Source organism: Carcharodon carcharias, chromosome 4, assembly GCF_017639515.1.
Source record: "Carcharodon carcharias isolate sCarCar2 chromosome 4, sCarCar2.pri, whole genome shotgun sequence".
NCBI classification, from domain to species: Eukaryota; Metazoa; Chordata; class Chondrichthyes; order Lamniformes; family Lamnidae; genus Carcharodon; species Carcharodon carcharias.
Window position 1 is genome coordinate 9,449,767 of NC_054470.1, and position 12,694 is coordinate 9,462,460.

Genomic DNA, 12,694 nt, shown 5'->3' on the forward strand with positions numbered 1-12,694 from the left:
GGCCCTGTACAATTGCAGTAAGACATCCCTGTTCCTGTACTCGAATCCTTTGGCTTTGAAGGCCAACATACCATTTGCCTTCTTTACCGCCTGCTGCACCTGCATGCTTACCTTCAGCGAATGGTGTACAAGGACACCCAGGTCTTGTTGCACATTCCCCTCTCTCAAGTTATAGCCATTCAGATAATCTGCCTTCCTGTTTTTGCTACTAAAATGGATAACCTCACATTTATCCACATTATACTGCATCTTCCATGCATTTGCCCACTCACTCAGCTTATCCAAATCAAACTGAAGCATCCCTGCATCCTCCTCACAGCTCTTCCTCCCACCCAGCCTTGTGTCATCTGCAAATTTGGAGATAATATATTTAATTCCCTCATCTAAATCATTAATATATATTGTGAATAATTGAGGTCCCAGTACCGATCCCTGCAGTATCCCACTAGTCACTGCCTGCCATTTGGAAAAAGACTCATTTAGTCCTACTCTTTGTTTCTTGCCTGCCAACCAATTATCCATCCATCTCAATACACCACCCCAATCCCATGTGCTTTAATTTTACATGCCAATCTCTTATGTGGGACTTTGTCGAAAGCCTTCTGAAAGTCCAAATAAACCACATCCACTGACTTCCCCCCCCATCAACTCTACTAGTTACATCCTCGAAAAATTCCAGTAGATTTGTCAAGCATGATTTCCCTTTCGTAAATCCGTGCTGACTCTGTCCAATTCTGCCACTGTTTTCCACATACTCAGCTATTAAATCTTTTATAATGGACTCTAGAATTTTCCCTACAACTGATGTCAGGCTGACTGGTCTATAATTCCCTGTTTTTACCTCTGCCTCCCTTTTTAAATAGTGGGGTTACATTAGCTACCCTCCAATCTGTAGGAACTGTTCCAGAGTCTCTCGAATCTCAGAAGATGACCACTAATGCATCCACTATTTCTAGGGCCACTTCCTTAAGCACTCTGGGATGTAGATTATCAGGCCCTGGGGATTTATCGGCCTTCAATTTGCCTTCAAATCAGTTTTCCCAAAACCATTTCCCTACTAATACTGATTTCTTTCAGATCCTCCCTCTCACTAAACCCTGTGTTCCCCAACATTTCTGGTATGTTATTACGGTCCTCTCTTGTGAAGACAGAACCAAAGTATATATTTAGTCGGTCAGCCATTTCTTTGTTCCCCTTTATAAATTTCCCTGTTTCTGACTGTTAGGGACCTACATTTGTCTTCACCAACCTTCTTCTCTTCACATACCTACAGAAACTTTTACAGTCAGTTTTCATGTTCCTTGCAAGCTTACTCTCGTACTCTACTTTCCCCTTCTTAATTAATCCCTTGGTCCTCCTTTGCTGAATTCTAAACTGCTCCCAATCCTCAGGTCAGTTTCTTTTCTGGCCAATTTGTATGCCTGTTCTATGATTCAATTAGATCACGACTGGTCTCTTTCTTAACTCTATTTTACCAGGCTTGGTTCCATAACCCTTGATGCCTTTCTAACAAATATCTATCAATCTCAATTTTGAAACGTTTCGTTGTTCTAACCTCAGCATTTTGAGGGATGAGAGTTCCAGATTTTGAGTATTGCTGAAAAAAGATACATGTAGTCGAAGCTTTTCGTCCTGCACCTATCAGGACAGTTCGCTCGAATACCAATAGTAAAAGAAACAACAGTTCATACTGAATGAGAAGAGAGTGCTGATTGGTTGGCAAGTGGACTCTGGTAGAGGCATTACCATGCAGAATGCACCAGGGAAAAGTTAACTGCTAAGCTTTTGTTCAAATTCAAAACAGGCAGGCCAACTTTGGTCAAGGCATTGCCATGGGGAATGAATCAGGGAATGGCTGTCCCACAAGCTTTTGTTTAGTTGAAAAAGGCTCATTGTATGGACATGCTCCTTCTGTCTGCCAAGGACAGGACCCAATGAATATATGTAGCTTCTAATGTGCATGAGGGAGCCACACTGAGAGCCTGACTGATAATCTTAAATTGGTTTTGAGTATAAGTCTTAGCATAATCAGGAGTGATTAGCAACTGTTGTCTAATCATGGATTCACATCTAATGTTGGACACTGTTTTGAGTTTTGCAAGCAAAGGTTGGTTGGGTACAGTCTGCACTTCTGCCTGTTGAGAAGAACTGAAGGGACGTGTGTTTGATAAGATCCGCCAGTCATTGGAACATATGCCCTACATACATGGCATCACACTGGCACTGAAATTCATATACCACATTATTCATTTCTGTGATTGGCAGAATGTTTTTTTTTTGGCTTGACAGAGCATCCTGTTAGTGGAGAATACCACTCGTGTTGCTACTGCATAGTAACAGCGTAAAAGAGCTAGCTTCACTTTAGCTCAAATTTTTCAGGCACTCTACACTTCCAGGGTAATCTGAGATAGTCTGGGCACTTTTCAGGACCGAAAATAGTGGCCTTAGACCCCTTCATGAGTTTTTGCGATATACAGTGAGCAGTGATCTGATTAGGGTAGCCATTATCCCACAGAATGGCTTTGATGCATCCTATTTCAACATCAAGCTTGCACAGTGAGAAGATGGCTATTTATGAGTTTGCCAATGAGGCTAATCTTATAACACGTGGAACTGCAGGAATCCCAATGCATGTATTGACCAGTGAAGGTAGTCTTGCGGTAGACAGTAGTCAAGAATCCATTGGCAGATTTCTCAACTAGCACATCGTGGCAAAGGAGTTCATTTGACTGCTCCATTTCAAAGATGAATTTGAGTGCAGGATGGAGTCCATTTAAGATGTGTAAGGATAATGGCTGCCCTTATCAGATCATTGCTTACTGTATATTGTGCAAACTCATGACTGGGCCTGAGGCCAACCATTTCAGACCCAAAAAGTGCCCAGTCTACCACAGATTACCCTGGAAGTTTATGATGTCTCAAAATTTTAACAAGGGAAGCTAGCTGTTTCAGGTTATGCAATAGCAACACAAGTGGTATTCTCCACTAACAGTATGCTGCCATTAAGACTAAAAGATGTTCTGCTATCACACAAATGATTAATGTGGTATATGAATTTCAGTGCCAGTGTGATGTCAGGTGTATAGGCTGTACATAGCAACAACTGGCAAATCGTATCAAACGGTACATCCCTTCAGCTGTTGGCAACAGGCAAAGCACAGACTGTACCCAACCAGCCCATGCTTGCAAAACTCAAAACATAGTGTCCAACATTGGATGTCATTCCGCATTGGAAGGCACTTGTTAAACTATCCTGATTATGCTAAGAATTACACTGACAACCAATTTAAGATTATCAGCTGGGCTTGCAATGTGGCTGACTTACACCTATATTCACACTCAGGGCCCGTTTTCTTCACAGACAGAAGGAGCATACCCATGCATTGCACCTTCTCAAACTAAATAAAAGCTTTGGGTATAGCCATCCCCTGGTTCATTGGTCAAGATATTGCCATTGGGAATCGTCAGAGTCGACCTGCCTGGTTTGAATTTAAAAGCTTGGCAGTTCCCTGGTGCATTCTCCATGGCAACGCTTCTACTAATCAGAGTCCACTTGCCAACCAATCCCTGTGGCATACCATGTGTCACATCCTGCCAGCCAGAAAAAGACCCATTTATGCCAATGGTTTCCTGTTAGCTAATCAATTTTCTATCCATGCCAATATGTTACCCCTCTACACCATGAGCTTTTGTTTTCTGCAATAGCCTTGGATGTGGTACTTTATCAAATGCCTTCTGGAAACCGAAGTACAGTACATCCACTGGTTCTTATCCACAGCACATGTGACTCCTTCAAAGAACTCCGATAATTTGGTTAAACATGATTTCCCTTTTAGAAAACCATGTTGACTCTGCCTGATTGCCTTGAATTTTTCTAAGTGCCCTGCTGTAACATCTTTAATAGTAACATCTAACATTTTCCCCATGACAGATGTTAGGCTAATTGCCCTATAGTTTCCTGCTTTCTGTCTCCCTCCCTTTGGAAAATAGCAAATATGACTCCTTTATTCAAAATCTAACGGAACCTTCCCCGAATCTAAGGAATTTTGGAAAATTAAAACCAGTACATCAACTATCTCACTAGTCACTTCTTTCAAGGCCTTAGGACGAAATCCATCTGGATCTGGGGATTTGTCAGCTCTCAGCCCCAACAATTTGCTCAGTACCACTTCCCTGGTGATTGTAATTTTCCCGAGTTCCTCCCTCTCTTCCATTTTCTGATTTACAACTATTTCTGGGATGTTACTTGTGTTCTATATAGTGAAGACAGAAGCAAAATACCTGTTTACTTCGTCTGCCATCTCCCTATTTTCCATTATCAATTACCATGATACACTTTCTATAGGACCAATGCCCACTTTGTTAACTCTTTTCTTAATTAAGTATCTATAGAAACTCTTACTGTCAGTCTTTATATTACTAGCTAGTTTTCTCTCATACTCTAATTTTTCTGTTCCTATTGATGTTTTTGTCATTCTTTGCTGTACTTTAGATTCTTTCCAATCTTCTGACCTGCCACCTATCTTTGCGTAATTATATGCTTTTTCTTTAAGTTTGATACTGTCTTTAACTTTATTAATTAACCACAGATGGCGGGCCCTCCGCTTGGGACTTTTCTTTCTCATTGGAAAGTATCTATTCTGTGTATTCTGAAATATCCCTTTGAATGTCTGCCACTGAACTTCTATGACATATCCCTTAACCTCATTTGCCAGTTCACTTTGCACTGCTTTCATGCCCTTATAATTGCTCTTATTTAAGTTTAAAATACTAGTCTTGGACACACTCGTCTCTCCTTCAGAATGAATGTAAAATTCAATTATATTATGATCGCTGCTACCTCAGGGTGCGTTCGCTATGAGGTTATCAATTAATTCTATCTCGTTGCTCAATACCAGGTCTAGTATAGTCTGCTCTCTGGTTGGCTCCAGAACATGCGGGTCTAAGAAATTACCCCGAATTCTTCATCTACGCTACCTTTGCCCAACTGATTTTTCCAGTCTGCATGTAGATTATAACCCCCCATGATTATTGCTGTACCTTTCTGGCAAGCTCCCATTATCTCTTCTTTTATACTCTGTCATACTGTGTAGTTACACTTAGGAGGCATGTACACCACTTCCATTAGTGACTTCTTGCCTTTATCATTCCTCATCTCAACCCAAACTACTTCTACATCCTGGCTCCCTGAACTTAGGTCACCCCTCTATAATGTGTTGATCATTAATTAACAGAGCCATCCCTCCACCTTTTCCTAACTTCTTGTCCTTCCTAAATGTCACGTACCTTTCAATATTCAGGTCCCAATCTATGTCATCCTGTAGCCATGTCTCTCTAATGTCTATCAAATTGTACTTATTTCTATTTGTGCTATCAGTTCATCTGTTTTGTTTTGAGTGCTATGTGCATTTAGATACACAGCCTTTAGTTTTGTCCCTTTGTTATTTTTGTCGTGTCCAGCCTTATCTGCTGATTTACTCTTAGAATTCTACTCTCTGTCCCTTTCTATCACAGTCTGTTTAACTTTTTACAATTTACATCAACGACTTAGATGAGGGGAGTGAAGACATGGTAGCTAAATTTGCAGTTGACACAAAGGTAGGAAACTGTGTTGTACTAATCACTTATTTAATGTTATTTCCTTCTATATTTTATTAACTTTACCACCAAATTATGTACTATTTTAAACCTTAGGGATAGAATAGCACTTACCAACTTACCAGATACTCACCAAACAGCTAGCTCCCTTCACTGTAGTAGAACAAGAACCAATTTCAATGTGGTGAGAAAGATAGACTTGAAAAATGCCCAGCCTACCTCAAATTACCCTGGAAGGGTAAAATATCTCAAAAATTTGAGCAACAGGCAACGATAGTTGCTTCATGCTGTTATTGCGCAGTAGCAACGTAAGTGCTATTTTGCACAAACAGGATGATGCTGTCAAGCCAAAAAGACCACCTGCCTAATACATAAGTGAGCAATGTGATATATGAATTTCAGTTCCGATGCAATACTAGGTAAGTGGGCCATACGCCCCAGCAACTGGTGGATCATATCAAGCAGCACATCCCTTCAGCTGTTCACAACAGGCAGAGTGCTAACTTTACTCAACCAGCCTATGTTTGCAAAACTCAACACAACGTCTAATGTTGTGATTTTGTGATTGGGCAGCACTTGCTGAACAGTTCCAAGTGTACCAAGCATTACAATAACAACCAATTTAAGATTATCGGTCTGACTCGTAATGTAGCTCACTTAGCTTGCTTGAAGCTACATATATTCAAATGCAGGGACCTGGCCTCTACAGACAAAAGGAATTTGTCCGGGCATTGCACCTTTTTTTGAATTAAACAAAGGCATTGTGGACAATAGATCCTTGGTGCATTGCATATGGACAAGGAGCAGGAGTAGGCCATTCTGCCTCTCGAGCCTGCTCCGACATTTAATAAGATCATGGCTGATCTGATAGTAGCCTGAAATCCGCATCCCACCTACTGCCAATAACTGATCATCTCTTGCTTACCAAGAATCTATCCACCTCTGCCTTAAAAATATTCAAAGACACTCTTCCTGGAAGACTGGTGGAATCAAAGTTCCAAAACCTCAACTTTTTAAGTGAAAATAAATTTCGCCTCACCTCTGTTTTAAATGGGCAACCTCTTATTTTTAAACAGTGACCCCGGGTTCCAGATTTTTCTAAAAAAGAAAGCATCCTCTCCACATCCACCCTGTCAAAGCCTCTCAGGATCTCCTATGTTTCAATCGAGTGGCCTTTTATTCTTCTAAACTTCAGCGGATACAAGCCAAGTTTATCCAACCTTTCCTCATAAGATAGCCCACCTCTTTTGGGTATTAGACTAATGAGCCTTCTCTGAACTGCTTCCAACACATTTACATCCTTTCTTAAATAAGGTGACCAGTATTGTACACTGTACTCCAAATGTGGTCTCGCTAGTGCCCTGTACAACTTAAGCATAACCTCCCTATTTTTGTATTCAATTCCCCTCGCAATAAATGATAACATTCTATTAGCTTTCTTAATTACTTACTGTATTTGCACACTAGCCTTTTGTGATTCATGCACTGGGACTCCCAGATCTCTATGCACCTGGAAGCCCCGCAATCTCTCACCACTTAGGCTCCTTAGACAGCACCTTCAAAGCCCACGACCACTACCATCTGGGAAAACAAGGGCAGCAGATGCAAGGAAACGCCACCACCTGGAAGTCCCCTCCAAGTCACTCACCGTCCTGACTTGGAAATATCTTGCCATTCCTTCACTGTTGCTGGTTCAGAATCCTGGAACTCCCTCCCTAACAGCACTGTGGGTGTACCTATACCACATGGACTCAAACGGTTCAAGAAGGCAGCTCACCACCACTTTCTCAAGGGCAACTAGGTCATTACACGCTAGCCCAGCCAGTGAAGCCCACATCCTATGAAAGAATAGTTTAAGAAAAAAATGCTTCTCTTTTTTTATTCCTGCCAAAATGGACGATTCCATGTTTTCCCACATTATACTCCATTTGTCAAATCTTTGCCCACTCACTTAACCTATCCTTATCATTTTGTCACCTCCTTATGTCCTCTTCACAACTTACTTTCTTACCATGGTAATACCTTGACCAATCAGAGTTGACCTGCCAACCTGCACCCCCCTCCACTCAACTATTTTGACAGGGCCTCAACCACATCACACCCATTTCCCGCACTTCTGCTCTCACTGCTTCCCCTCCCTCCCAGAACCATGATAGAGTTCCCTTTCTCTTCATCTTCTGCCCCAATAGCTTCTGCATTCAACTGATCATCTTCATGTTTCTGCCACCTCCAACATGATGCCACCACCAAATACATCTTCTCTTGTCCTCCCCTTTTAGCATTCCAAAGGGACCATTCCATGTGCAACACTCTGGTCCACTGCTCAATCACCCTTAATCCATTGTCCTCTTCCTACGATACTTTCTAAGTTCAGAAGGAATTCATTATACATGAAGTACTTGGAGATGTAAGACTATATAAAAGCACACTCAACGAGATGAACCACAGAGACCCAGTTATTCTTTATTGCTATTGATACATTCATACTTGGCTGAAAATGTTTGCATCGTTGGAGGATGTGGGAATTGTTGCAGTTACATATTTACATAACCTCAATTCTGGTTATACACTTTAATCAATCTTCTACAGCTTCAGTACATTTACAGTACAAGACTTTTAGTGATTATTGGGAGGAAGCAGAAAGGGAGATTGAAGTTAGCTTTTGAAATAATTTTAAGGATAAACAACCTATAAAACACAAAACAAAAACAGAATTACCTGGAAAAACTCAGCAGGTCTGGCAGCATCGGCGGAGAAGAAAAGAGTTGACGTTTCGAGTCCTATAAAACACACCTGACTCTCTTGTACACCAATACAAGTTGCATCAATTTTGTCATTTCTGCAGTTGTGTTGTGGATGTTTAGAGATCTTTTGCTTTCTGCATTGATGTTGATTGCCTGTATAACTAATGTTTGGAACCTTTTATCCCAGAACATCCATGTGCAATTGCATTATCTAAAATTTGTTATGGAGTATGGGCAATACAATTGTAAAATTGTGGAATGGGTGGGAAAAAAGAGAGACATGCGTGACCAACATTTTTTCAATGAGTGAACCTGGAAACAGGCATCACTTAATCTCTTGGAGACATCAAGGCCACAGCATGCTGTTTGAAACAAAGATGATGTATTTGACCTTTATTCAGTTCAGTCCTGTGGTCTGATAAATGGTGATCTTGTAATTGTGGGAATTAGTAACTCATTATCACTGTTTAAATGTGTTTCCTCCACAGATTGCAGCATCATATGGAAATTTGATCTGCATTTTTGAGCCCACCTCCCTTTTAAATCTGAAAACTAAGCGTTCTACAGTAAGTGGAGACAACCTGTGTTTTTATTTTTAACAGTGAGAAGATTGGTCTTGGATTTTGGTATGCTTTTATCTCAAAATTGTTATTAGAATCTATTTGGCAGGGGTTTTTTTTTTTTGAGTTGGTTTCTTTTGGTCAGCAAATGTTTTACACAGGTTGAGACTCATGTTTGACTTCCCAAATTACTGAGATTTACACCCTCTGGTAGGGTTTCCGATTGTCCATTTATGAGGTGCGCATTCTCTTTTTTTTAATCCCAGTTACTTAATTCCAGAGAGCTTTGATACAGATTTGCAGAACCAGAGTTTAGTCGGGTACAGCAGAAGTTTCTAAAAATGCCAGTCAATACTTCCTACTGCTCATCCAGCTGGGGCCATACTAAAGATTAGGGCTTTAGTGTGTGGGACTATCTGGAGAAAAGTGGAAGAACTCTAGCCCTCAATAAATTTCTGTCACTCCAGATTCCATTAATGAGTGAAGCTGGCCGGTTAATCATCACTACACTGCAGTACTGTGGAAATGCCTATCTCATGTATTTGGTTACCAAGTCTGCTAAAGAGGTTGGCTTGTTTTCCAATTTTCCATTGCTACGTGTGTTAGCTTGGAGCCATCTTGATTCCAATTGAGTAGACAACAGATGAGTAAGGTTTTGCGTTCTCACTAGGTAGACATGAACTATAACAGCTCTTCAGCATTATTAGCAGTACAACTCAGCATAGCATTGTGCACTGCGAACCCCTTGGCTACAATATCCCACTGAATGATGCTTCCAGGAGCTATTTGCTTCAATGCAAACAAGATGTATATTCAGACGAGGTACCAACAATTGTATGCTTTAATATTTGCATATAATACTATTGCCCTAAGTGTTAGAATTTCCTCACAGACTATAGGCTGAAAATCTACTTTTAGTATGGTGAAAAGACCTACGTAGGGAAGCTTGAATCATGTTTAAGTTGTGGATATCTATATCCAGTGCAACATACCAGGCTCACTCATCAGGCTCACACATGACCAACTCGTTAAGCTAGGTTCCTTTGCGTGGGGCCTCGACAAACTGGTGTGTGCACCTTGAGTTTGATACTCCAGTGAAACTCTGCAACTATTCATTTTTGCCACAAATATCAATTCTTAGGTTAATCATAGCATATAGCTTGAAGGAAGCTCTTCATTTCGTGCCTGAGAGTTCTAAATTGTGAAAAAGAACTGTTGGATATTTGTAGTACATTAAAAGATTAACCTGCATTGTGACTTGGATGTCACTGGAGAAAAGCCAAAAGTACCTCCTTGGTGTAGCTGAGGAGGATCGTGTCCAAGATTAAATTTGCATTCACCAGGATGCCCAGGTACTGAAAAAAAAAAAAATAACTGTTGGGTCAGCTAGCACTTGCAGTCGGTACCATTTGGGATCTTCTCTTCAGCTGTTCAAAGCAATTAAAATGCATGTGGGGGTACCAGCATGCCTTAATGCTTAGCCCATGGTTGAAAATTTATGCAGCACATAAGATTTGTTATCTGCAGGAGTACAATAGCATCTTCAGACAAATACCCCAGATCCAATTCCTATGATGTCATTCAACACATCATTAAAAAATCAAATGAGATTGTTGACACATCATACTGTCTTCTACATGATATTTCATGATCTAATGACCTGAAGCAACTGTATCAGAAATTTTGATGGACAAAATATTAAACTAGAAAGTTAGGAAATGTTGACTGTCCTTTGAGATTACCTGGAATTGAGATTGTCTAGAATTCTTATACATGCAAGAGGAAATTTATTAATCCTGCACTTCCAATAGCGAATGACACTCAAAGGCTTAGTTTAGGGATAGAATTACAGTATTGTGAACCTGATTTTCCAACCAGCAGTATTCTGAAATGTGAATTTACCCCGTCATGTAATTTCAATATTGTTCTTGTACAAACCTGTGAAGAATGTTGCACTTAATTTGTAATGAGGAATTACAGTTTATTTGGGTATCTATGCTGCTTTGCATTGAAGCATGCTGTCACTATTTAATGTGAATATTTGTGGTTATTACAGTGCACATACGTATGTGTAGTTTTTTCATGCACAGATCACACTGCAGATTTTTAAAATTCATTCATGGGATGTGGGTTTCACTGGCCAGGCCAACATTTATTGCCGATCTGCAATTGCCCTTGAGAAGCTGGTGGCGTGCTACTTTCTTGAACTGCTGTAGTCCATGTGGTGTAGGTATGCCCACAGTGTTGTTAGGGAGGGAGTTCCAGGTTTTGACCCAGTGACAATGAAGAAACGGCAGCATATTTCCAAGTCAGGATAGTGAGTGGCTTGGCGGGAAACTCCCAGGTAGTGGTGTTCCCATGCGTCTGCTTCCCTTGTTCTTCTAGATGGTAGTGGTCGTGGTTTTGGAAGGTGCTCTCTAAGAAGCCTTGGTGAGTTAGTGCAGTGCACCTTGTAGATAGTACACATCGCTGCCATTGTGTGTTGGTGGTGGAGGGAGTGAATGTTTGTGGGTGGGATGCCAATCAAGTGAGTTGCTTTGTCCTGGATGGTGACAAACTTCGTGAGTGTTGGTGGAACCGCACTCATCCAGGCAAGTGAAAAATATTCCATCATATTCCTGATTTGTGCCTTGTAGATGGTGGACAGGATTTGGGGAATCAGGAGATGCGTTACTCACCGCAGGATTCCTAGCCTCTGACCTGTTCCTGTTGTGACAGTATTTATATGGCTAGTCCAGTTCAGTTTCTCGTCAATGATAACCCCCAGAAGGTTGTTAATGGGAGATTCAGCAATGGTAATGCCACTGAATGACATGGGGCAATAGATTCTGTCTTGTTGGAGATGGCCACACAAGTGCCAAGCAATGGCAAAAATGTTACTTGCCACTTGTCAGCCCAAGCCTGGATATTGTCCAGGTCTCTGGCTGTGGACTGCGTCAATGTCTGAGGAGTCACGAATGGTGCTGGACGTTGTGCAATCATCAGCAAACATCACCACTTCTGACCTTATGATGGTGTGAAGGTTACTGATGAAGCAGCTGAAGATGGTTGGGGCTAGAACACTATCCTGAGGAACTGCTACAGTGATGTTCTGGAACTGCAATGATTGACCTTGAACAACCACAACCATCTCCCTTTGTGCTAGGGATGACTTCAACCAGTGGAGCGTTTTACCCCTGATTCCCATTGAGCCCAGTTTTGCTAGGGCTGCTTGATGTCACACTTGGTCAAATGCTGCCTTGATGTCATGGGCAATCACTCTCACCTCACATTGGGAGTTCAGTTCATTTTATTCATGCTTGAATGAAAGCTGGAATGAGGTAAGGAGCAGAAAGGTCCTGGCGAAACCCAAACCGAGTGTCAGTGAACAGGTTATTGCTAAGCAAGTGCTGCTTGATTGCACTGTTGATGACCCCTTCCATCACTTTACTGATGATTGAGAGTAGACTGATGGGGTGGTAATTCGCATGGTTAGATTTGTCTTGCTTGTGTACAGGACATAGCTGGGCAATTTCCCACATTGCTGAGTAGATGCTAGTGTTGTAACTGTACTGGAACAGCTTGGCTCGGGGCGCGGCAAGATCTGAAGCACAAATCTTCAGTACTATTACCGGAATATTGTCCGGCCTTATCCAGACCCCTTAGCTGTTTCTTGATATCACGTGAAGTGAATCGAATTGGCTGGACTGGTATTGTGACGTTGGGAACCTCCAGATGAGGCTGAGATGGATCATCCACTTGGCACTTCTGGCTGAAGACTGCTGCAAGTGCTTCAGCCTTACCTTTTGCACT

The 12,694-nt window shown here is 41.4% G+C and overlaps 1 protein-coding gene across 4 annotated transcripts in view; it reads left to right on the top strand.

Annotated features, from left to right (window-relative positions):
• Positions 1-12,694, top strand: part of LOC121277398 (dmX-like protein 1) — a 258,411-nt gene that overhangs the window by 42,520 nt on the left and 203,197 nt on the right. For all 4 annotated transcript variants that reach the window (XM_041186812.1, XM_041186814.1, XM_041186813.1 and 1 more), the window contains exon 3: positions 8,831-8,908. In XM_041186812.1, the coding sequence (XP_041042746.1) occupies positions 8,831-8,908 (78 nt within the window). The remainder of the gene's footprint in view (positions 1-8,830; positions 8,909-12,694) is intronic.